This window comes from Manis pentadactyla, chromosome 8 (genome assembly GCF_030020395.1).
Source record: "Manis pentadactyla isolate mManPen7 chromosome 8, mManPen7.hap1, whole genome shotgun sequence".
In the NCBI taxonomy this organism is placed as follows: Eukaryota; Metazoa; Chordata; class Mammalia; order Pholidota; family Manidae; genus Manis; species Manis pentadactyla.
The window spans coordinates 124,039,907-124,067,160 of record NC_080026.1 but is presented as its reverse complement, the minus strand read 5'-3'; the positions used below and the strand labels follow the sequence as shown (position 1 = coordinate 124,067,160).

Genomic DNA, 27,254 nt, shown 5'->3' with positions numbered 1-27,254 from the left:
ATTAAGATTTTAAGAGCTACTGAGACTGTACTAGACCTGTAATAGCTGATGACCAATCTAAACCCGCCCTGATGGCCATCCTAGATTTTGAAAAGTGGAATCGTGGTGAGAAATTTGAGTCTAAGTGACTGGCTCTGCACTTGATTCTTAAAAGGCTGCTTTTTAGATTTAACATCATTAATACCTGACTCAATTATTTAGTTCCCCCTCCCTCTTAAAAAGAGATCCTTGGCCTACTGAAGTTGAAATCCTTGGGTATAAGGTGCCTATAATGGCATCACTTATCTCTAGCTTCTCTAATTTGGACAGTGGGGAACAAAGAAAATTAATTTTAATTTCTTTAAACGCTGGTGGGAAGGGAGACGAGAAAGCTCTCTCAGTCTAGGAGAAGTAGGTGCAAAGATGATCAAGAATGGAAGGCCACAATTCCTAAAGGGGGCACACCTCCCTTTTCTCAAGGCAGAGGTGCCAGCCACACAGAGTCCCCTTGAGAACTCTCCATCCTGGCTCAGGTTGGCTCTCCTCGGAAGGGAGGATGCCCTATGCTCTCTGGTCCATGCCTCCACGGCCACTGACCACTTAGTCAAGTCCTTGGGGGAGGGGGGATTAAATAAGTACAGCAAGTTGCTTTAATAAGTTAGAAATGGTTGATCTGGTCAAAATTAGAATATTTCAAAATAATATACTCATGGGGATTTTTGCATGTATTTGCTGCATCGGGATTTACTGGTACGCATGTCCACTGAGTGCGGGTGGGAGGAAGCTTAAATGCCACAAGTTGCCAGGGTTTCTCTGACTTGACAGGCAGAACTGGACGACGAGTATTTGGGGGTGGTTTCAGAAACAAGACTCCTGTCACCCACAAGGGCCCTAATCAAGTACAACTGCAGCAATATGACAAAAAAGAAGGGAAACTGTTCAGAGTAAAGGGAATTTGCATTACAGATAACCATGACTCTGTTAGAACTGAGAGTTGAAATTAACAAATGAGTTGCAAGAATAGGTCATTTTATAAACAGCAGTGACATTTTATAAACAGCAGAAACTCATCAACACATAATAAAGGAAAAAGCCTCTTTTTTTTTAGAGGAGGATCTGAATATAGGAGCACCTCCCTTTATTGCCTCATGCTTAAAACACATGTTTGCTTGCTTCTGGATAAAGACAACCTGCCACCAGAACATTAAGAGGGAAGGTGACAGTACAGGACAGAGTGATCCTCTGAAATTCCTTGGTTTTCATTAATAAATAAATGAGATTTTTGTGGACTTTAAATATTTGCTTTTCACAGCAAGTTTAGGAACATTGCCAGGGAAAGTCACCCAAATCCAGTAAGTGGGCTCCAACTAAAGTAAGCTCTGGGACTTGTCAGGCCTTTGGCAACATGTGTGTTTTTGAGAAATGAGGTACACAACATGCTCAAGCCCCAAGCTGCAGCCATAGGGAATTACAGGGCTAAGAAGAAGGGATTTTAGGAAGGTAGATTGTTCTGAGGCTTTCCAGCCACGTGCTGGCCCAGTACTGGGGCTGGATGCCAAGGAAGAAAGGGATTGGATGTAGGTATAGGGATGTGTGTAGATGTGTGTGTGTAGATGTGTGTGTGTGTGTGTGTGTGCGCACGCGCGTGAACACGTCTGACCCTTATACTTACAAGATACTTTTGTAGACAAAACAGAAAACCTCTCTCTCTTTCTTAAGCAACTTGTACACACACCCAGAGGCTAACATACAATGGGCATAACCAGCAAATAATCAAGCAAAATTAAATTCTGTCATGCTCCACCAGAGCAACGCCCATTGGCTGTCTCAGGGCATTCCGTGCCAGGGTTCCTGCCACAGTGTGGAGTCGGAGGGCTAGTCTGCTCCTTCACATTTACACACAGATGGAAAGCATGTTGCAATCACCCACCCAAAGCAGACTGTGACACTGGTTTTGAACGCAACGAAGCATCTTAGTACAGTCTGGACTGCGGTGTTATTTTTTTAAAACCATCTTGTTTTTGTCTAGCGCCTCTCGTCAAGAAAGTTTAGGAGGGACTATTTCTCATCATCAAATAAAGTCTTACATGACAACAGCCCTATTTTATAGACAGAAAAACAAACAAGCTCAGAGGATTCAGAAGAACTCTTTCAAGATCAGCTGGTTAGTAACTTGAGTAAATAAAAAAGTGGAGGAGGAAAAATTACTGCTGCTGTTGTCATGAACATAGTAGAAATCTTCCCTTAAAGATTCACTCAGTAATTCAATCGGTATTAACTCTGTGTCTATTTCATGGCTGGCACTGTTCTAGGCACTACAGATACATCAGGGAGCCCAAAAGAGAAAAGACGTTGCTTCAAGGAGTTTATAACCTAGAGATGGGGACAATTTACAATTGTCAAAGAGCTAACAGATGCCCTACTGGACCACTTTGACAATACGATCTTGTCAAAGTCAACTAACCTCAAACAGAAACCAGTTCCATAACCACCCAGCCCCAATATTCAACTCCAATTATTCTGTCCCCTGAAAAATATAATTGAAAAGCTTGCTTTATATGTTAGTAAAGAAGCGTAAGTTTTTAATCACCCTTTTTCTGTAGTTTTTCAAGGAATCCCAAATGCTAAATTATGCTGTCAAATCATCTAGAGATGAACAGCTATTGCACTGGAGGTCAGAAAACATCACAGACTTGGGGAATATGGTGTTAACAATCAGACACCGTGTTTTTCACACCATCCTTAACTCGGGACGGTGGGCTATTTTGTCTGATATGTTTGGCCAAATCAGTCTATGCTTGGGACAGAGGCATCACTGACACTCAGGGAGTGATCATGAATATCAATTAATATTAATTTTGATTTCTTTTCTCTGACCCATAGAGTGGGCTATCCAGGACTTCTGTACTTAATTCCAGGGCTATATAAACTACAACTCCTCAAACTACTAGCATGAACTCAATATTTTTAGCTACTTTTCCAACTATAAATTAGGTAAAATATATAGATATAGAGGTCAAGAACTAGCAATTAGAATCTACTTCATCCTGGAGATAATTTGAGGGCAGCCAAGTTTATCAAGAAAAGAGCTTCCTTTACCAAAAATGTGGTGCGTTACATGGTTTTATCATCATGTTCTTGGTTTAAATATATAGAACAAATTAGGCACTGGATAGGTGCTCAAGAGACGTCTGCTGCAGGGGATTTACATGTAAAAACATTACTACTGGAATGTCTTTAAAGGGGAAAAAAATCTTAGGAAAAAAAACACACCTCAAGTAGACAATCTCAAAATATTTCCAAGAACATGTTGGGATCAGGAATTCTTTAAATAGTGCCTAAAATTGATTTTTGTTAACAATTGTTCAGACTGTGATGGTCCGATGAAAATGGTATTTGAACCTAGTGTAACAACTACAAGTTCATTATTACCTAAAAAGATACTATTTTTCTAAATATGCATACTTGACTCAGACATCACAGAGATCTACAAGAATTGATTCCTCTAACAGAAGAGTTTCTTAAATTCAGGGGAAGAACCCTACAATTACAATGCTTGTTTTAAAATGTAGAATAAGTTTTTTGCATTTTCTAAAGATGTCCCTTTAGTGGCTTCAACAAGTGTTATTTTCAAAGTGTAAGCACAGAAAAGCTCATTTCTGTGTGAAATGTTACAATCTTTAACCATAAGTCACTTTGTAAACAATGTATGAAACATTACACATTCTGATATAAACCTGTTTAATTAGAATATCAAAATTATCAAAGAGACAGGTAAAAAACAACAAAATGAACCAAACACTATGTTTCAAAAGACAGATGATGGATGCCACTCTTCTAAGCCTCTAGTTTACTGTAGCCACACAGGGCCTTTACTTTATATTCCTGGAACACTACATGGCCCCTGTGTGAAGATGCTTAACCTATTCTCTAGCCTTTCATACACATCTCCTTTAAATCACACGCCATCCCTGGATGTTGAATAATATGATTTCCCCAGGATGACACAGTAAGTAATTGGCAGAATCTGAACTTGAACCCAGGTCTGCTGACTCTTTCCAGTCCTAGGGTTAAAAAAAATTCCCTTCAAATCAATACTACATGGCTGAGATTCCTGATGGAAAATGCCAGCGCAGCAATCCTAAAGCTGGAAGTATTCTCCTGGTTCTCTCTCTGATGGACAGGTCAGGTTAGGTGGTGTGGTGTGCACATGTGTAAACACTGTGTCAGTGGGGACTGTAGTGGTTCCTCTCTGAGGGGACAGTTGGCAGGTATGCTGGCACAATGAGTACAGATAAACCCTCAATAGCCTGTCTGCCTCCTGATTTTTAAATAATCAAAGGCTAAATGCTATAATTAAGATCAGAAGTGCCTCTGAAAGACCAGATGGCAAAAGGAAAGCTACACAAAAAAGTCACTGGCAGGGATTTGGGAGAGTTTGCTATTCCTAAAGTGGAAGAAGTGGTTTTTTAACAAATGTTTTTAACTGGATGCCTGGAGGAGAAGGGCATCTTCCCCGCAGAAATGATGGCTGGGCCGAAGGCAGGCCCATCCATCAAGTGTGTGGCAGGAAAGGCCCAGGAGCAGGTGCAGGCTGTGGGTGGGGGGAGCGCCCAGTCTACGCTGCAGGAAATCTGTGCGGCACTGCTCCGTGGTGCTTCCTACCTAGGCGGACCTGGCCCAGCCCTCTGGTTTCAGGGGTCCTCCAGGATAATGCAAACCTAAAAAAAGCACTCAGTGTCTGGCCACATTGACGCCTGGGGGTCCCCAGAGTCTTCCTCCTTTTCTTTTACTACTCAGAAAACAATTGCACCTCTATGCCTGCAATGGCTTCAGTGTGAGCCCCTCCCTCCACAATGGCCCCATTCAATCCCCCACCAAGAGCGATTGCCCCAAGTTTAACGGCCTGTGTTAGAAGAGCACCATGCACAAAAGGAGGTGCTTCCAGGTTCAGTGAACACTTTACTTCCATTCATCAGGGAAGGAACAAAAGCGATTCCCCCCTTTACCTCAGGCAGAGCTGAGGCTGAGCCCCGCCAGCCGGATCCCCACCAAAGAACAACCTTTTTCTGATGGGGGTAGGATCACATTGTGTTTCAGGATCATTCTGCAAACATGGTTCTTGGTTATTTCTACCTTCAACGCAATACATTTGCATAAAAATGGGACTTTTGTCCTGTAAGAGGAGCCAAGAGGAAGCTGAGCGGGGTGTGGGGGGTGGGGGGTGCTCACCCTGAGGGCAAAGGGAGAAAAAGTCTCCCAAATAAAGACCAAGAAGGTCAGCAGACAGAACTCAAATCACACTTTGGAATTTTTATTAGGAAAATAGCCCACCTCTTTCTTTGCTTTAAATTTGCTTTAAAATTTAATTTATTAAATTATTTCTTTGCTAAAAATTTAAATATTGCTTATATTTTTATTAAGAAACCTAATGTTTACTCTGTATAAGTGCTTTAATTCCAAGTATCCCTGTGGCAACATTTGACCAATACAGGCTACCTTAAGAAACGCCATTTCACATGACCTAAAAGCGCTATTTCCTCAATTGCCAGTGATACACCTTGATGTCTTTGACCACAGATTTTTACAGCAATCTTGGGTATCGGTCAACAAACAGCCCCTAAGACTCAACTTTTTGTTTGTTTGTACAGTTCACACTAAATGCTAAGACTTGAAATAGCATTAAGTCATGCCTCCCTCCTAAGAGTGACACCTACCCACCCCTTTACCCAGCCAAGCTGGATCAGTGACACTGAATATAGCCCATTCCAACCAACTCTTTAAGCTTTGGCAAGCCTAGCCCAGCTGATATTCTGGGCCCAGGTTGACATTATGTAATGTCATTCTGCAAACATGGTTCTTGGTTATTTCTACTACTTGGTTAATGAGAGCTTCACTCCCACCATGGCTGCCAAGTTAAAACAAACTTGCCAAACTCAACTCAGGGCACTCACTTGTTTCTCAGCTAAGGGAGATGGAACTGCATGGGGTAGAACAGAGCTCTTTGCAAAAAGGAAAGAAAATCACTGATGAACTCTGGAATCCATTCTTACTGTGGTCAACTAAGTGAGGGTCGCTCTGAGTTCCAAGTATCAGTCTTCCCCAATCTACCTACTCTCCAGGTTTTATCACAGAGTATGGCTGTCAAACTTGTTTTCAAAGGATCATTTTCATGCATTTCTATGTTTGAATTTTTAACAACAAAAGCCCTGAAACAACACTGTAAAAGGATTCCCAAATGCCAGTCCTCTGGGAAAGACGGGAAGAGGATAAAATTCCCTGTCAAAAGCTGGTTGTTCCTCCATCATTCAGACAGACGTATGAAAGGTAAGATCTGATTCTCTCATTCACTGCTGGAAAAGTATCCCAATATTCAGCTCACTTATCCTAGTTAACCTCTAGCAAATGATTATGTTAGTCCATCCTCATCACCATCATGATCATCACATCAACACCCCAGAAAATCAGGAGTTTTCAAGCAGAAAACAAGCAAGTTGATGCTGAACACACTGAACTTCATAACTAATCCAGACAGAGCTTTAATTAATGGCACTTAATATGAATGGTTCCCAAAATCAAACCTCCCCTTGAATCAGAGGTGGCAGAATGAAAAGAGAAAAGCCCAGAGGTCTGGATTCTAGTCTCGACTCGGCTGCTCTCTGGCTACACAACTCCTTGATCTTGCAGCAGTCATCTCTTGGCACTGGGCCTCGGTTTATAGAGAGGATTTGATGAGAGAGGCAGGTTTGAGTTACCAGTCAGCTCGTACAATTCCAAGGTCCTACGACTGACTCTGCCAACCCACCTACCCCAACTATAGGCGTAGTCAGAGGAATGGACCTGAGATATTTTATTTGTCATGCAACAGAAACCTAGACGCCCATCTGCACAAAAACTATACCAAGAGCCTAGCGCCTGTTAGGTAACATCAGCGTATTACTGTATCTCCTTACCCATAAGACAGTCCCAGTCAATACTCCTAGAGCTTTTTTTTTAATCCTGGAGAACACATATTTTTTAATAAATCAGGATCCTAATTAAAATTTAACTGGAGCACTGAGGGCTGTTTGCTCTGTTCTAAATAGTTCCAGCTTACGGCGGGTGCTTTTAAAATTATTTTGCTCTTCTGCTCCTTCTAGACTGCAAGAGGCTGGAATGCTTGGAGACTCTGGTCCGCCTGGACCCTGGCCGGGATGTAACCAGCCCACAATATGTATCTTAGATCTTTGTGACTGGCACAGGCAGAGCAAAGACCTGATGCTGAACGAACAAAAACAGAAATGTGGTGAGAAACCCACTAGATGGACAGAATGGAGGAGAGGGAGAGGGGGACCAAGAGGATCCTGGTCACCAGGCAGAAGTGAGGAGTGAAGACATAGAGAAATGGGTCTGGCAGCACCCAGGCTGTGGTCAGAACTGCAGCCATGGTAGATTTCCAAACTCTGTGTGTGGACGTGCCCACAGAACACCCTGTTTACCGTGGCTTTCCATGACCCCCTCACTGTATTAACACCAAGATGGAAGGCACCAAGTACTGAGCGTGTTCGGAGTTACCCCGGAGCTCTGGGGTGACTGTTGCTGATGGGGCTTCAGAGAGGGGCAGGCCCCAGGCGGAGGACCAACAGGGAGCAGAACTTCCCAGGGACTCAGGTTATCACTTCTGGATGCTGCCCTCCTTGAGGAAAGGACTCAACGCACCTCACTCACACACTTTCCCCGGCACCAGACGGCACCTCGCATGGCAGTGCTGGGTGACACTGTCCTAAATGGGCTCCAGCTGTCCCAAGAGCCGGTGTTCCTGTCAGGTCATCCTGAGAGTTCACGAGACCTGTGTTTCAGGCATTTTCATAATTTGTGTCCAGAAGAAGTAACAGGAGACTACACGCCTGTCCCACAAAGTCGAGTTAATGGCCTTTGTGACAGCTGTTGAGTCAGAAGTCAGAAGTCTGACGTCTGAATGAGCAGGGTCTGAAAGACTCACCTGCTTCACTCCATAACTTTAATCCTCAGCTACCAAGCTAATAAGATGGTATTGCCTCGTCTACCGTAGAACCTGGCCTGGGAACCAAGTCCCCAGACAGCCAGAAGAGCCACTCACACAAAAGACATACCATTAATTAAGTATAAAAAAATGTGGGTAAGTGTCCCTAGAATGTTACCCAGCGCTACAAAACATATGGACAGATCTTCAGGCATTGTAAAAACCAGGAAGAGAGCCCAATGATGCTGAGACGGTCAAGATCAAGTTGAAAGCGGAGCTTACCACGTACTTTTTTAGGCTGTCTACAAGTCCATTAGGACACTTGCACCCTTTTACCTAAAATTATAGGGTAGAGTACACAACACTGTGGTACCAACAAAAAAACTCCCTGAACGCATTGCCCTGAAAGGGATAAAGAAGAGGCTGGGAGACTGCAGCATTCGGGATAGAATCTCACTTCTAAGACTTCTCCCCCAGTGCTTTGCAATGCCCCTCCCTGGTGTCCAGATGACATCTATTAAGTTCAGGCACTGCTCCACAAGGCATGTAGGCCTCTGGCTATCAGAAGAATAGCATCAAAAAATTGCTTGCCAACAACCCATAAATTTAAACAAGTCAGGATGGCAAGAGGAGGCTGCCTGGGACTCATCATAGAAGAGAAGTCAAAAGCAATATGGTTTAAAATGGGACACACAGAGAGACACCCCTCCAGTGGGATGGGATGTCCCTTCTTTTACAAAGGCAAATCCTTATAGCTCCCAAGAGGTTTAGGAAATCATGCTCTCATCCATGTGACCACTAACAGTCTTGAAACTCTAAGGAAGGTTTTGGTGGGGATGGGAGTGGGGTTTAAGGATCTTCAATAGACAGGCAGCTGACCTGACCAAAGGCATCATCAACTCAAAACCTGGGTCATCTTCAATCTCAGGAGGGCAGTGAGTGAGAGGAAGGACATACATGCAAGGGCACCAAATTTACTCACACAGAAGTGGGGGCCCACCTTGAATAATTAGAGCATAGTCCTAAGAAACTAAGAGCCCCAGCTACACTGCTTCAGCCTTCCTGACCTGGAAAGAGGCCTGGCTTGCTCCTGCCTCCGTCATGCATGCAGTCCACACAACGGAAACGTGGAGGCTGTGTAAGGCTTCCTCCCTTCCTGCTGCTCATCCTAAGCTAACCCACCACCATGGGTAGCGGAATGCAGCAGAAAGGACCACACGCTGTGCAAATCCATGCTTTATGCTCTCTCACACCCACTCACACAAAAGACATACCATTAATTAAGTATAAAAAAATGTGGGTTTCCTCCCAGAGCCATCACGGGCATACTCCCTTCCCATCAGCAGCAGCCGACTTCAATATTATTTGATTCTGAGTTCAGACAAAGGGGGAGGTAAAAAACAAGGGACCCCTAAGCATTTATGCTTCTAAAGCTCACCCTCTAAAATGAGCCTTCCTCTTTCAAGCCCTGTTTTCATCATTCTACCAAATGGCCTCATTTTTGTTCTTCGTTATTTTGTGGGATCCAAGCAATTTTTACTGTGGGTGGTAACAAGAGTCTAACTGTTTCTAATTATTTAAAAAACAAAACCACACACACAAAACAAAACAAAACAAAAATCTATGCTTCCAACTGCCAAGAGACTCAGAAGCCACAACTTCCGGTAATAAAGATTTTTCTTCACAACTATCATAAACTAGCAAATCTGGAGAGCATCTGTGTCAATGCTTCCCATACATGATCGCAGTGAACTGGGACCATCCACACGTTACAGAACAGAGGGTGGCAATGCGATGAGGAGGGGAGCACCCTGGCTATGCAAACATATAAAGACCCAGCTTTCAAATCCCAGCTCTAACCGATTACTCTTCGTGGAATCAAGGACACTTTCTTTTTTTTTTTTTAAACTTTGGTGCCATTGTTTTGCTCTCTTTAAAATCAGGGAAAGTAGGTCCTACCTACTGGTGAGATTGCATGACTTAAAATATAAAAACCACTTAAACCAGAGCTGGTACATAGAAAGCACTCAATAAATGTTACCGCTAGTTTATTTGTATATAAAATTGAAATAATATTAGTTTTCCTGTCATGGAGTAGTTGTAAGGGTGAAATAAGAATGTATTTATGCAAGACTGAACCCAACGCCTGACGGACAGCAGATTTTTAGTAAATGGTAGATACTGTTAGTATTAAACCACACCTCCACCAGGACCAGCCTTCAGATTCCTTTCTTCCCACACCAAACTGATGAATTAAAAAATACCCACTGAGAATAAATAAGAGCTAATGTTGACAGACGTTTACTGAGTTCCATATACACCACCTACCTTACGTACATTAATTCACTGAAATCTCCTAATAAATAAAATTAGATATAAAAATTTTCCTGTTTTGTGGATGAAAAAACTTAGGCCTAGACAATGAGTTTCAGTAAGATGTGCATGGTCACTCAGCCAGCCAGTAGCAAAGCCAGAGCTTGCATTTATGGATTCTTTACCCCAGGCTCTTAATCATTCCATTAAACAGACTCTGCAATAACCATAACCAAGTACCAAAACCACGTTTTCTCTTTTGAGGCAAAGTATCTCATGCCAACAGGCTTGCAAGAATTATGACTTTATCATTAAATCTGAAAGAGGGAATAACAAATAGATCTTCTGAGTGGAAAGGAAATCCACTGAGAAGACCACTCTATTGAAGATGAAGGAGGACACTGACATGGAAGAAAGAATTTCTTTTGGTTAACTTGGACCTCAATTTCAAAGCAACAGCCCCATTCACTCCTTGAAAACGAATCCAGCACAGTCCTCCTCCACTGCCCAACCTTTGCTTTCTACTCCACTTGTTAATCATGCCCAGAGGGTGGCACTAAGTTTAACTGCAGACAGTCAATTTTGTTAATGGAATTCTAAGTCCATCAGCTTTCAGCTGGGAGGATGAGAGACTCTTTCACTGTGTTTTCCTAAAGCAAGTATTTAGTGCTTTCATCTTTTAGTGCCCTAACATGCAATCTGCCACCCAAGTTAAAAAAAACACCTTCTCATGTGGGTGTTTGTAGAAATGATATCATGTTTCCGACGTCAGACAAATGGTGAGCGCTTTCAGAGGGGAGCTGATCATTCTGCATGCTCTTCCAGAGGCATATTCCAGAGTTTGGGCACCCAGGCCCCAAGTCACACTTGAACCACTTGTGAAAATAATGCCACCAATGGTTTTCTAAAGTGCCCCTATCATTTCAGTCAGGATGTAGAAAAGCAACTTGTTCCCCACTTTGGCCCAGGTACCAGCACTTGTGTTGCTTTGTTTAGCGTGTGATATTTTTTTTTCTCCAAAGGAAAACCATTCTTCTTCCACGTGGAGGACATTCCTCTACAGAAACCTGTTGCCAGACAATGGGAGCTTCTCATCAGCAAAACTCCCTCCTCTGAAGCTAAATCACGATCCCCTGACTCTACCACACTCTGAGACATTCCTTCAGCCCAAGACAGAGGCAGGGAGAGGGGGTACAGGCAGAGAAAATTTGGGTATTTTTGTAGAAGGCAGTTCATTCTTTTCCCTGACAGTAAAGTGATTTGGGATGTCAGAAAGCCAGGAAAGCTACAGCTGTGTTTCTGGGTGTCGCCTTCCCTACAATTTCTGCTTTCGGCCCTGGGTCACTGTTCTCACTTCTCAATTGGCTGCAATGGCAAGTCTCCAAGTAATTACAAAGACAGGAATTAGATTACACGAGAATTTACATGTGCGCGATTGCTGCTGCCTTCCCCAGCAAAATCCACAGCAGAGGCATCGTCTACTGCTCAGTCAAGTGTGACACTGAGCTGGGGGCCTTTGAGGTCACCTCTCCTCATTTCCCAAGGGGAAGACAGGCTGACACACGGGATCCTCACCACACATGTCCCTGCACTTCATTCCTCCATATGAAAGCTTAAGCTCTGAACCACAGCAGGGGAAATGGCAGCTCTGGTCTCCCCATGCACATACCAGCTTGTCCCAGAACCTGGGTGGGGACACACTGATGATTGTGGAAGCACCTGAGGTGCCCTAAGCTCTGGACTCCGGGTTTCACCTAAGTACACAAGTGGGGACAGTCTGACAGAACCACGCTTGGTCAACAAAATCTATGGATAATGCACCATCTTCGTTTTACACATTAAGCCCAGAGCTTGATTATCTGTCCTGACATCTGGGGAAAGAAAAAATAAAGACAATTCAAAGGAGAATATTCCAGAAGTCATTTTGTTTTACTCTGCTACCTGTAGGCTTAATAGTAACAAACTTTACTCATGGAATTATTTTTCTCTGGCTATTGTCAGAATTTGTCAGAATTATCCTGAAGCCACAAAGTGCCCCCCGAGCATCCTGAATGTGCAGGTAAGAGCAGCCGGTACAAAAACAGAAAAACCAACCAAGACCATCAACTAACCAGCTGATAACCAAGATGCAATGAAGATATCTCTTGTGCCGGAGAAAGAGCACAGCAGGGACTCTGATGAAAAACTGACCTCTTAATAAGAGAGATGAATCAAGTCAACACTACCTTTCAAATGGTAAAAATGATAAAAATAAAACCCACAAATCCTGTGACTCTAAAAGGGGCACAGCATGAGGGTGTGGATAAGGTGAGGGAGCTGTTCTGTATCCTGGCAGTGGTGGCGCTGATACAAATTTATGCCAAAATTCCTAGAACAGCAGACCAAAAGAAAGGTCGATTTTGTTGTAGGATGTATTTTAAAACATAATTTTTTTTTAATCCCACATCTCAGAAGAAACCTGGTCCCCAGACCTATAACCAGGGACACAGAAGCATATGCAGTAAGCACGAATCTGAAGAACAGACAGTTGCAGGAGACCCAAGCTGACAAAACAGCAGTGAGGAATGCCCCCCCACTGGAGCCTGTGTCGAGAACATCTCACCATCCCAAGCAGACAGGGCTAACGAGCAACAAGGGTCCCATTCTTTAGGAGTGAACATGCCGTACTTGACGAGAGCTAGGAGTCCATGCCCAGACACTACCGTCCCTACCTGCCTGATGCATAGGAAGGGACCAAAGGGTTTCCCTTCCCTTTCAGCACTGCATGTATCTCTGAAACCCATAAAAGATGCTGGAAGCAATTGTCTGCTCCCTCCCACCTCCACCCATCTTTCTCATGTGTTCTTGAAAAGAGGAAACCTGTCCAAGACACAGAACTGTGAACAACCAACAGACCAGATCGCCTTCCAGATGGGTACGTGTTCCTTCTACTCTCTGGTGGAGGGGCTTCTCACTTCCCAGGGAAGAGTGGGCCCCTCACCTGTCACACTGGCTGCGGGCGAACCACCAGGCCTGCCAGAAACCCAGCAGGGAGAGCCAGGCTGAGCGGGTCGTGATTGAGAGCTTCCATGATCCCTGCGACCCCAAGCCTGCAGCTCACGTTCATCTCCTGCCAATTCTGTTTTCCTAAGCAGCAAGAGGCCACCACCAGGGCACAGGGCTGTGATGCAGGGGCTCAGGCGAAGCTTGGCAGACCAAGGGACTGGTGGGGCTGGGAAATAAGTGGCCAGGCAGCAGTGTGGCCTTTGGCCACCCCATTCCTTCCCGACTCCCTGCCTCTCACTTCTTCATTCTCTAGCGTCTTCAGCTGCTTCCTTGTTCCCACCCTCCCTTGTCGGAAGGAACTGGCTTTTCCAAAACAGAAACTTTCACTCTGGGCACAAATAGTCCTCTCATTTATTAGACCTTTCCTGATAAAAACTGTCCTCTTCTGCTGCACTGGTGGCTGAGCTGTGAGCACACTTTGGGGAACATGGCCCCGGAGATAGACGTGTGCACGCAGACAAACACAAATACCCCAGGGGGTTGGTAACAAAGAGTTAAAAACTCCATGGTTGCGCAAAGGCCACCTCCTTCCTCATTTTCAAATCCAGGATGGGGAAAGGACAACCAAAATTTGAACCTGGCTTCATAGGGGACATGTGACACTTCACCACCTTGCTCTCCAAACCTAATCGAAGAAAATTTTTCCCTATTCCATTTTTAATGCAAACAGACTTGAAATGGACTTTGAGAGATAGGGTGGAGAAAACTGGGAAAGAGTGGAGCAAAGGATGAAAGATGATGTGGCTCATAGTATCATCAACTAATGCAATAAATACCTTTCAAATAAGGTGCCCAGGACTGGCCTGATAAGGAAGGATTAAAACTGAGATCTTCTACTGTGCTTACCTGACAGTAATTGCCCTTAATAAAAATGAGTAAATTAAGTTCCAGAGTCTTAGCTGAAATATGATTCCTCTCTGTTCCCAAGCTCCAAGTACCTACCTCACTGACATCATTAAAGTCCCTGATAATAGGAAAGTATTCTGAGAAACAGAGATACCACAACAGAGAAAGAAAGACAGACTGATGGGACAGAGAACATCAAAACCAGTAGTGACAAGCATCACTCCCTCTGTTCAAGTGCTGGCCAAGTGTAAGGAATAAAAAGTCTTAAGGTTAATTTAAGCTCTTGCTTGACACAATTTAGCCCATTCAAAAGTGATCTGTCACCTCACAGAATTACAAAAAGGGAGGGCCCAAACAATTAACTGCAGGTGACAACATGTCACGCATCAAAAGCCCGCGTCTTCTCTATTAATGACCTTTGTCACACAGGACACAGAGAAAACAGGTGACGCACAAAGAATGGGGAGAAGGGAGGTAGTCACAAAGATAAGAGCCATGAGACAGCCTGTGGCGTCCTGGTGATGTCAGGTGGCCCAAGAGGCCTGGACAGAGTGGGAGGGCACCCTCACCTTCCACATGGAGGAGCTCCTTAGCAGACCTCCAGGCACACTCCCTGAGCTTCCTGCTCGCTAACAGCTTCACGCGGTAGGAGAAAAGTGTAAAAAGTAAAAAAGAACCGTGCTCACAGTCCAAGGAGCAGCAATAGCAAACAGGATGGGATACAGGGCGCGGAGTGAGCCTCTCCCTCTCTGGGCCTGTTTCCCTGCTGGTGAGCACTGCACAGGATGTGTGCAAGCTGTGTCAATCACAGAGGGGGCTCTACGTCAGTAAGCATGGGGGACTACATCAGGTTCACGATGCGCTGGGAATGTGACTTCACTGGGGTGTTAGAAATTCCAAGTTAGGCACCGTAGTGTCCATTTATACCACCAGCATGGGTAATTGGCAGAACAAATTCACACACTCATTTCGTCTAGAGGAATTCAACAAAGAAGCTCTGCAAATGAAGAATGAGAGAGAGGAAAAGTAACAAAATAATGCGGGTGGTCCCACTAGCCACCCCACCCCCGAGAACAATTGGGGAAGGGGTGAATTTGCTGGTCCACTTACACAGAATTATCCAGGGCTATGTGTGCTAGGCCATGGGGACACACGTCACGAAGGCATTATGGAATGTCCAGAGTTGCTTTGCTTAGTTACTTCCAACTAGTACCCTCTCTCACACAAAATGCAAGCGTACTATCTGTAGTGGAACTCTGCAAACAGTCTGTCTGCACTGGGGTAATGACTGAGCATCCTGAGGGAGACCCACTTCTACAACAGGCAACCATTAGAAGTTTTGTAAGAGTCTTTGTGGCACACATAGGAGGTGTTTCTATTATAAGAGACGTGAAATAGAAAACAGTTGCCTATGTGATATGAGCTCACCTATGATTTTTAAAATACATCTTTTGAAAGACTGGAAGGAAGGATGTCAAAACAGTTAACTTTGCCTTTGAGAGGTATAGTTACTGGTTTCTCATCCTGCTTCTGTCTGTGATCAGAAGCAGGAGAACCAATCTGACATTTTAGCTTTCCAGAATGCTTGCTAATCCGAAGTTACAATGGCAGAGATTTATAAGGCAAATACTTCTCTTCCAATGCACTTTGTTGGGTAAATCCAGATTTTCCATACATGACACATATTGAAAAACAAGAGTACCAAGGAAATGAAGCAATCGCTCTATTTGCTTCAATGACTAACAAGCAAAAATAAAACTTCGGTTGTGATGCCATGCTTTTTAGAAATCAAGACAAGCCACAGATTTATAGGATGTGGTCTAATAAACCTAAGAAAAGTTTCATTTCCTCTTACCAAAATGGTTAACTCCCTGTCTATGAGACTGGCTTTGCAAAGTTAGCAGAAGTCTCTTTTCTCCTTAAATGTGTAAGCTGAGAGGTTAATAAGCCACTACCAATAATAGTACGCCTCCTGAATACACACATGCGCACACGTGCACACACGTACACACACACACTTACATATCCCTAAAAATGCAATAAAAATAGGTAAAAAGGTCAGTCAACTGAAACAACAGAAGGGACAAGGCACAGCACCTTGCGAATGCCCAGCCACTGGTCAGGAAAAGTTTGCCCTGAAGAGGAAGGAAGCAAAGAATAAGGGAAGGATTCAGACAAAGAACTTAGTACGAGTTTATTTGCAAGCATTTCCGTGAAAATGGTATTGACTAAGCAATTACAGGAAAAAACACTTTCTTTCTTATCTGAATGCATTTATGCCACAGGTCACACCCTAACATTGTCACTATTAAACATGTTAATAGCCCCAATATAATGACTTTGTGTGGCTAGCTTTAAAATGTACCTGAATAGCTAACTAGAAAGAAGTGACTCACGTCTACCTAAGTGGGTATCGACTTTCTTAGTCATATTTACTCAACAGGTCTACCAACCTTCATTCCCTTGAGAAGACAGCTGAAGAAATAGAAATAGAATCAAGCCGCATCGCAAGGATGACAGAAGGGTCAATGAAGGTTAAATATGGATGGGGTAGAAACTATCTTGAATGTGGTACTAGTAAGGCAAAAACTGGACTGAGGATGTCCTGAATCAAAAGTTTCCTCCCAGCTTCTGAGGAGACCAGATGTTGAACAGGATCCAAGACATTCTCCTTTAGCAAGTGGAAGACGGTTGGCGTGGAAGGTCTGAGCCAAGGGCCACTACCAGTCTTCCATTAACAGCAGCTTAATGCTCTGTGCCTTTGCTGTGTGCTCTTAAGCAAGTTGCTTAACCTTCCTGTGGCTCATGTGCAAAATGGGAATAATCACAGCACCTGGCTCTCAGGGTTGCTGTCAGGTTTTTAAGAGTAATTATAAGCAAATTGCTTACAGAAAAGCCTGGACCAGACGAAGCACTGTGTTGAAAATCACTCTGATCATATTTCAAAGGGTCTTCCTAGGTGTCCACTGAAGCAGGATGAGCAGGTACTCCACCACCAGCCCCGTTTTACAGATCAGGGATTGCAACACAGAGGAGTGAGACAGCTTGCCAACAGAGGTGGGAGAATGCTGGACTCAAACCTAGTTCAGACTTCAATCGCATGCAGGTTCCACGACCTACTCAGCCACCTCTAGCACGCCTGAGCTGTGGGTCAGGATTTCCATGAACCACCATAATTCCTGAAGTAGTAAGTACTATGAATGACACAATAAGTACCATGAGTAATTTCCACAAAAACCGGTATGGAAAGCATGTTGCGCAACTGAGCTACTCCCGCAGTGGCTGCCCCGCCACACATACACACCATCAATACAGGATTCCCTAAGAATCCTGCCAGGTGCCGGCACCAGACTGACCCCACGCAGCTCCTTGGTCAAGCGCCTGCTTTATATGCTTCAACTCATGTGATGCTCACAACAGCCCATGCGTGAATCCACTTTGTGGACAGGGAAACTGAGGCACGGGGCAGTTGAGTAACTTGTCCAAGTTTACACAACTTGTGAATGATGTCTTTGTGTCTGGTGTATTCACAATTTAGGGGTTTAGACCCCGTCCCGGAATCGGGGTGTATCAGTGCTTCCCCAAAGATGTTTCCCTATCCTGAGGGCAAAGCTGAGAAATGAGTAAAGTCACTGGCGCCAGGGATCTAATCAGCGCTTGCAGATCTCAAATTATAAGGAAGAAACCAGGTCTTTCTGTTTCATTTTCCTCATACTCAAAATGGGTGCCCAGTTCTCCTTTATCTACTTTATAACTCTGACCAGAGATTAATGAGTTAGCTTTTGCCAGGCCCTGGTGGAGGAATAGCTGTGTTTAGTAAGGCCTTATCATCCACAGTCAGAATGAACAGCTCTACTTAATAAAAGCCGAACCAGGGCGGGGCTGCTGAGAAAAAGCTTCCATGGGTCCATGGCTGCCACACAGAGAGGGGCCTGTCAAATCCAGGCCAGCTAAAGGACCGGGACTGTACACACACGCAGGCTCCAGGTAAGCCGAGCACAGGCACCATCAGAGGAGAGGGGGATGGTGGGGGTCCAAAGACTCCCCAAAACGTCCTCAGCTTTATTCCCATCTGGCCAAAGGGCAATGGTCAGACAGGAAGATTTCCATGAGACACCAATACATGAAGTCACTAACCAGAATTAAGACACATTATTGTATATGAAAGCATCCTTCCTGTTATATCAAGTGAAAATAAAGTACAAAACTAGAGGGTACAATTCCAATCGTGTGGAACATTTTTAAAGCTTAGACACATGAATGACAAGAAAGAAATGCATCTGGATATGAAGAGACTATATTTAAAGAATGCGGCATTGGCATTTTCTTCTCTCTGTTTTTCTACATGTCTCTAGTTCTCTTAAAGCGCTATTTACTACCTCTTAAATGACAGCACGTTTATTAAGATGATTTAATCCATCTTTCTTTCTCCGAAAGCAAGAGACATGTACATGTGTCACCTATGACTCCAGGACCCTGTTCTTTGTCCCTGTGGCCCTAACACACGGCATGGCAGCCAGCACAAAGTAGATATACAACAAATGCTTTAAAAGACAAAGGCTTTACTAACTGGCTCTTAAATATACACTTGTCCTTATAAAAAGAAAAGCTAGCATTAATACTACATCATTGGCTGTTTAAGTCCTTTTCCATTTCTTCTGCGCATTGATGTTTGCTTCTCTGAATATGAAATCATGTTCTAGATGTTCTGTATTCTTTGTGACTACTCATTTGAAGAGAACTGGTGCTCCCAAGCATGGAGCTGGGTAGGGCACTGACACCAAACTGAATTATTTAAAGGAAGTTAACGATGCTTCCTGTCCTTGGACAGCAACATCTGCCAGAAAAGCTACTCTCATCGCATCAGGAAGGTATCACGGCAGAGGAGGGAGCATTTCTTCACGCCCTGAATCCTACAAGAAAATCTGTAAGTTCTAAGTAACTGGTAACAAAGGAACGTTGAGGTGGTAACTTCTTGTCCACTGGGAGCTGTGAAAAATCCCAGGAAATCAGTTCCCGGGGGTCAAGTCTATGGGATAATGTGTTGTTCATCATTTTCATGGAAGCTATGCGTGACATGAGACCATGTGGCCTTTACCGGGCAACCGGCACCTTAGGTTCACAGGAGCACCACCCTCCACCCTTTCCTCATAAACTGGCATTTTTATGGCTATGATAAACCTATTAGTGGTCAGTACACCCAGACATCACGGCACCCGATGTGACAGTGGCCCAACGGGGATGTCGGGACCGTGGTGGCCGGCCCTGCCCTGCTCGGGTAAACTTTGGATGGGTGGTATCATTTCAGAGCTAGCTCATCTCATACCGTCGTTCTGCTCCGAGACCTACCTCCAGACACCAGGGCTCCCCAACCTTTTGTAAGGAGTGGCTCCTTTTCATGTCCCTGAAGACTTGAGTGCTGACAGTGAAGTCTGAGGGGGGGTAGAGGTGCTGACAGTCATGTCCCTGAGTGCAGCAAGGGAGGGGGCACTGCTGCCGGGAAGAAAGGGGAACAGAGTGAGGCTCGGGAGGAGGGACACGGTTCCGTGCACGGCCCCAGCCTGACTGTCTGCCCTGTCCCACACTCCTTACCAGCTCCAGGAGAGGAGGGTTACAGGTCCCAGCACAAACCCAGAGCTCTCATCCCTGTGGTCCAGCCTGGGACCCCTCCAGCGACCCATGAAACACAACCTCCTCTCTGCATCCCTGCCCGCTTTCCCCAACTTGGCCATCATTCCCACAGACGCCGCCACTCCTTCTTCTGAGCCTCCAGGGAGCTGGGCCTAATGTCTTCTGTCTGTCTCTGTCTCTCTCTGTCTCTCTCTACTTACCTTACTGAATCTTCTATTAGTTTAAACCATGTTATTGCTGATATTTCTACCCTACAAAAATGCAGTGATATATGGTTCCACCCAACACTAGAGCTATTTGAGGATCTGTCTTAACACCATTCCCTCTGCCAAAGGACAATCTTTTTGAGAGACACAACTACACTTACACCTCTGGACCCCTTGAGAGGTCTGGCAGTACATGCCTTGCACGCTAGCGCCTTATCCTGAGAGCTGCTTCAGCTCCTTGGCTGCCTGCCTGTTTGGGGCTCTAGACAGGAATGTGCATGCTATTGCTCCCACGGCCCTGGGAGGCAGGTATTGTTGTGCCCATTTCACAGAGGAGGAAACTGACTCAGAGACGTCAAGGAGCATGCCCAAGGTCACACAGCTAGTAAATGGCAGAGGGGGGAATAAGGACCAGTTCTCAGCCACCTCCAGGGGCTGCTGTGTAGCCTCACCTGCCTGTCAGATGTTGGCTCCTGCTGTAGGAATGAGGCAGAGAATTCAGGGGTGTAAAGAGCGACATGGGGTCCAAGAAGGGCTATTTCACCACAAAAATATATCATTCTAATTGTCTTTAAAAAAAGCAAATGTCTATTCCTTTTATGTTCATCATAATGGATGTATACCTTTTCCACTTAGTGTTTAAAGGTTTTTATATGAAGGCAAACCCCATGAACACATATTTCACCCTTCTTCATGCTGAGTAAGAGTTCAGGATTGAGAATATGAGAATACGAGTGAGTGCAATACCCAGTATATTACATTCTGATATTCACTAAATAGCAGAATGAGCAACTGGGTACTGATGACTCTGGGAGACAGTAAATAGATGGAAATGCAGGACAAATATATAAAACAGCAGCCACACTGCTAGAATAACAGAGGACCACATTACCTAATCGTCACATAAGGGGTGGATCGAAACCATCCAAAGGCCATGGGAACTCCCCAGAGGGGAAGACACCACAACTCCTACAAACCGGGGCTGCTCCAGGGCCCTCCCTGGCTGCAGCTGTCCCGTGTCTGGACTCAGAAAGCCACCGGGGCTGGAAGCCCCAGGATCTGCACCCGCAAGAGGGCAACCCAAGCTCCAGAGGAAACACTAGTTGCCCATCCCTGGAGGTCTCTGGTCTCCGTCTGGGAAGCACAGCCTCCGACTCTGCATTTCTACACAGGGCACGTTTGCAAACGGGAACGTGAGTCACTAGACAAGCATGAGTCCATTTTCGAGATCAGCCCCGCTTTACAACTAAGGTAATCCTATTCTGCCTTGTCACAGCACTGACTCATTTTACTGCCTCCCACCAAAGGGGATGTGGTTTAACCCTACAACTGTTCTTGGAAGGAACCCAGCAATACATGGGGGGTTAATTCCTTGCCTGCTCGCTTTGTTTTCTTCACAATGCTAAGAATAAAGAGGCAAGGTTCCCGAGGGCAAGTGCCCCAGAGGAGCTGGGCAAAGAAGTCTACGGTTATCACAGACCTCATCATCTTCACTATCTTCCCATGGCCTTTCCTCGGGGCCTATACTCCCCCTAGAGGCTTGTGGCTTATAAGAAAATGTAACACACACACACACACCCCTCTGTATAAGATCTAGACACTCATCCATTCCTGGGAACCTCAGAGTCAAATCTGCAAGTCATTTCTACCAATACTGTAGGAGCTACCACGTTTGAATTTACAAGATTAACCTTATCCCCATCTTACCGTGTGGGCCTACTCTACTTATCTTTTTATTTCAATGTCCTTAATTATTCATTTCCAATCTTTTTGCATAACATGAAGTCTTGTAAGCCATTTCAAGTTTTGGGAGATATAAGATGTCATATAAACAAATTCAAAGTATATACAAATACAAGATTTTTTTTTGTACCATGAAAAAACTAGTGAGTCTCCCCTAATGACTACAAAACTCTATAAGGGATCCTAAAGATGAGGAAGCAAATGCCACCTGAATTTTCTAGTGAAAATTCAGCAATCATTCATGCTTTTTCTGGTAACAGTACCCTGGATTATTTAGAAGGCATCCCTCCTCCACAAACCCTGTAGTTTAGGTGGAGTGGGTCAGGTCCAGACACTGGCAAGTTTACTTGGTCCAAATATACTCAGCACATTACATCCCCTGACCACAACTAGTAGCTCAGAACTGTGGGGAAAGAGAAGATCTCTCCGGACTTGAATCTACCTCTAGAAAATGAAGTCAGCCTGGAGGAAAGGACAGCCAAAAGCTGAAGGGAAATGGTGTCCAGATGCATGGGCCCCTGGATCCAGCCATGCCTGATGCATACTACCTATGGATCTTTCAGTTACACATTCATTTTGCTCAGGCCAACTTGAGCTGGGTTTGAGGAAAGAGACAGGAATCCTGACTTGAACAATCTAATCACCTGAGTCAGACTGGCCTCAATGTTTGTCCACCCACAAATCAAGCAGTAATATGGGAAAAACTGGAGACACTCCAGGAAAACTAAATGAAGGCCTCGTGAGTTTCATGCTCCTGGCATGATGAAGGGTCTGTTAAAAGGCAGCATATTGGAGTAGGCATCTGGTACTTTTTAAAGTAAGAATATGTGGCTTGTGGCCAGTCTCTGGGACAGGGGAGAGGGACCTTGAGCATGCACACCTGCTGGAATTGCCAGTTGGCTCTCTTGCTCCTCTACTGCCCCTGAAGCCATTGGTTACTCTGACCTACATGAAGACGTGGTCCCCAGGAAGTTGGGGCCACCAGTACCTAACACTGCTAAATCTGCCACCAAGCTTTCTCCAGAAGCACTGCTTGTTTGTGACAGAGGACTTCAAGGGGTGCATTTCTCCTGGGAAGGTGAAGTTATGAGGCTGTGGCATATCAAAAGAGAAGGCAGGCAGAGGGAGTGGTGGGTTTCATTTTTCCTGGTGCCTCTGCACCTGATGATATGATATGTCGACCAACTCTGGAGATGGCCACATAGATCAAGAATCAAGATGTGCCACTGGAAAAATTGTGGCAATATTTGTGTATTCTACTATTTTGTATCTTGATAAGCTTACAGCCCCCTTCAACAGGTGGCTGGGAAATATTCGAATGTTAATGCAAGAGAATGGAACCCAGTGAGCTGGAAAGTACAAACTGCTCTGCCAGAAAAAATAAAAAAAAAAAGAAAAGAGTATAGAAGAAGGAAAGCATTTAAAAAACAAAAACCCTAAAAACACAAAATCCTCCAGAGATAAAAATTTTGCATGAAATAATGTTGGCCTACAGCTGTCGGCTGTTTAGAGACTCCCGGCCCACTTCTAAGGCAGGGGGTAAAAAAAAAGACAAAAAGTTTTAAATTTCATCTGAGAGAAGTTGGGTGTGATGGTTAATTCTGTGTCAACCTGAGTGGGCCCTGGAGTGCCCAAATACCTAGTCAAGCATTACTCGGAATGTTTCTGTGGTTTTGGATGAGTCTAACATAAAAATTGATAGACTGAAAAAAAGATGCCCTCCCCAATGTGGGTGAGCCTCATCCAATCACTTGAAAGTCTGAACAAAACAAAAGGCTGATCCTCCCACAAATAAGGGCCAGTCCTCCTGCCTTGCCAGCCTGCCTGCCTGCCTTTGAGCTACAACACCCATTTTCTTCCTGCCTTCAGACTTGAGCTGAAACGTCACCTCTCCCTGGGCGTCAAGTCCGCCAGCCTCCAGACCAGAGCTCCACCATCAGCCCTCTTGGTTCCCAGGCTCTCAGACTCGGACTGAAACTATATCAGAAGCTTTTCTGGGTCTCCAGCTGGCTGACTGTGGATTCTGGGACTCAGCCTTCATCATCACATGAGCCCCTTCTTATAATACACTATATGTATATATTTATTCACATCGTTTATATCTTAGTGGTCTCTGGGTTGTGTTTTTTTATGTGTTTTCTCTCTAAGCAAGAGGGAAAGGTTATTTGTGGGTCTCTAAAAGAAATCATACTTGCCAAAAGCAATGGGTCTTAGAAATCACGTAATCAAATACTTTATGATTTTCTTTTTTAACTCTCTAAGTCCAGACATAAGAAGACTTACCAAGACTCTAGAGCTAGACAAAAAGGAAACCAAAACCCAGATTTTAAAAACTATGAGTTCAGGGTTCTGGGCATAACATGGAAGATTTTTATTTTGAAATTGTGGCATCTTAGGAGGAATAAGACATCCATTTTAGACAAGGACACTGACTATAGTTATCCCAAGAAAGAAGTAAACTAGTAAAATGACAGACTTTTTAACAATTGGTGAGAGGGTAAAATCCCCATATCCCTTTATCATCTACTCACACATACACACGTGTGTGCAAACCAAGATACTGAAAAACAAATAAACAACAGCAAGCATCCATCCAAGTAACCAACCAACGCCCACATACACATATATAACCTGGGGAAGAGGTCAGGTCTCTTTTACAGGTCATGCTGATCTAGGACGTCCTATCAGTATTTCTCACCTCTGAAGGTAAGGTCACTGTGGTGGAGACCACATTTGAAATATGTTGGCAAACAACCAGATGCAAAGAAACTGTAATCAGGACTTCATACAAGCTACCATTTTTGTCATTGAAGGCAAGCCCAGTTCTTCTCAAACCAAGACAACAACACTTTGGTAGGTAACATCTTTCTTCGCAATTACTTTTCAAAAATGTGAGCCTGTGTGAGTGACAAGGTATGAGAGTCTGTGCACGGTTATGTGTGCACACATGCACACACCTGCACGCAGGCAGAAGTAGGCAGGCATCAGTAGATATGGAAGGCAATGGCCTACGGTCAAGAATGGCAAATGCCCAGCTCATGCACTCTGCTCTCACCCGAGTCCATACCCTGAGCCACCCTGCTCAGAGCTGGCACGAGATGAAACGCAATCACTCAAGGGATGTAGAGATAAGTCTGCCTTGGCCCTCACCGAGCTTACATCTTGGAAAGAGACCAGGACCCAAATAAAAGGCAAAACAGAATGAAAACAAAAGGAGCCCATGTTAAGTCCATCCTTACACCTGCCTTTACAGAACACAGTTCACCTCCTCTCACTCTCAGTCCAGGGACAGACATGGGACTTCAGTGTCACTGCCACTTCCACTAATTAGCTGGGTGTCCTCTATTTATGGGGCTCGTGCTGTCATGTCACATGAAGGTGCCAGCTGCTAGGTGACTTCTAAAAGGTCCTGCTCAACTCCAACATGGCCCAATTCTGTAGGCCTAGCAGAACAGAGGGAGAGCATTCAGTAGGTCCTCCAACCACTCTACACACAAACCCCTGTGCCTCAATTTCAGGCATGGCCATTCTGTACTAAGGAGGAATATTGACTGAAGGAAGTTACGTTCAAGGAGAAAAGGTGACACACACACACAGTAAAGCCTTCTTTTAACAGAAAAAAAGTGCTGTGTAGCCAAGGAAAAAATATTTTAGGGATAAGGTATCACGAATGGGAATTTGTAGCATCATTTCAAAAGGCGTTAATTGGTTAAAATAAAATATTAATAAGCCAACTTGTTTTGTTTTCTGGGGGAAAAAAATACTTCTCAATATTTAATATTGCGATATCAATATTAAATATTGAGAAGTTAGAAGTAAAGCATACTTTTTTCACTATGGTATCAAACAATGAAAGGCAAGTAGGTAAAAAATAGTTTTAAAGAGTTTAGATCAAGTTAGTAGAAATGGTTACTTGGGTAATTCTGAATAAAGGAGATGCTTTTACTACTTAGCTGACTAAACACTCAATCAGATGTCCAAGAGAAGGTCAAGGCTTCACTGGGATGAAAGGTAATAAAGCGAAGAGGCTAACCTCAGTATTAGGAAATTAGCCAAGACATGCAAACAATGAATGAAGTTCTAACAGACATCCCTGGAATGATGAATGAAGTCCTTTCCAAGGCCAACCTAATTCCTTGGACACCCACACAGTGATGTCACCAGGGTATCATCTCTCCCATCAGCTTTCCTGGGACAGCAGTGAAGTTCCATGGTGACCTCAGCAGGCAGAAAGTGAAGCTTCTCCCTGCAACCTCCATATCCATTATTTGCATATGGAAGTGAGAGCCCCTGCCCTTAACGGTGTAATCCCTCCAACAAGCAAAATGTCAGCAAGCTCATGAAAAGCCAGGCTCATCAATTACTTAGAACAAATAAGATCTGATTCACATGTTGTGTACCTTACCCAGCAGTGACTGCTATGGGAGACTTGGAGGCAGAACCTCAGGTCCGAGAAGCACAGGGTGCAGAAAGCTTTGTGAAGCCAGCTAGCGGAGTAAGTGTAATACTGTGCTTTTAACGAGTCTTGCTAAAGGGAAGCTCTTTCTCCTAGAGGCTTCTGGGAAGAAGCATGGGTCCACATTATGCCCCTGGGGACCATGAGCAGCACTGAGCAGAATCAAGAGTCCAAGAAGCAAAGAGAGAGTGACTGGGACCTGCAATGTCTCCCAGGCAGTCTTCTCTTTAAAACCAGTCTCTCTCCTACACCAAAGACAAGGGGCCAAAAATAGGCCTGAGAGGCTAAAAAGACAACACAGGGGCTGGGTGTGTCTGGGGATCTAGTCACCACTCAGGAAAGTTGGAGTGCTTTGCTCTGAAAAAGAAAGCAGTGCTGATAAACAGCACCCTCCTCCCTTACCAACCAGACCAAATGTTTTAAGATGCAAATAACAGGTTTCTAGAACAACCCTGGAATCTCTCCTGGAAATGTTTTCACAATTCACATCTTGTTAGCCATAGAAGCCCCAATTACACATCTTTTCTCATTTCTGCAAACCAATTATTAGCCTTAGATAATAACATACTATTTTTCTGCTAATATGTTTCCTGACAACATCAAACTCCAGAGCATCTTCGTGGTACAGTAACTAATAACTGTGCAAACGAGAGCTAATTTATGAAGAAATGTTATTCAAACCTTTTCACTGTTCATGAAAACAAACCATTTTGGTTAAAATGCACTATACTAACTTCATAAAAACTTACTCCCTTGAAAGTTTGAATAAACTTTCTCCTCCAAACATTAGGAAAGGAGAAAATCACATTGGAAGGACGGAAGGATATAAATATTCAAAACTAATGAATTCCCACAAGCAGGACCAATCGCAATAGTCTCCCACTAGGAATAGGCAGGTACACAAGAATTCACAGAAGCCACACCAGCTCCATCACTAACATTCCTGGCTCCAAAATGACACTTGGACCCAATTCGTCATCCCCAGAAAGAATCACACTATTGAGCAGCCACCACTGTTGTCACTGGGCACGCACCTGAGGCAGCCGTAATGGGT

The 27,254-nt window shown here is 44.3% G+C and overlaps 1 protein-coding gene across 50 annotated transcripts in view; it reads right to left on the bottom strand.

The window, feature by feature from the left end:
• TCF7L2 (transcription factor 7 like 2) overlaps positions 1-27,254 on the bottom strand; it is a 188,451-nt gene that overhangs the window by 52,770 nt on the left and 108,427 nt on the right. For 14 of the 50 annotated variants that reach the window (XM_057506330.1, XM_057506337.1, XM_057506336.1 and 11 more), the window contains one exon: positions 19,514-19,657. The exons of 34 other annotated variants lie outside the window; for them this stretch is intronic. In XM_057506330.1, the coding sequence (XP_057362313.1) occupies positions 19,514-19,657 (144 nt within the window). The remainder of the gene's footprint in view (positions 1-19,513; positions 19,658-27,254) is intronic. 2 more of the 50 variants (XM_057506331.1, XM_036898579.2) reach the window with 1 other exon arrangement.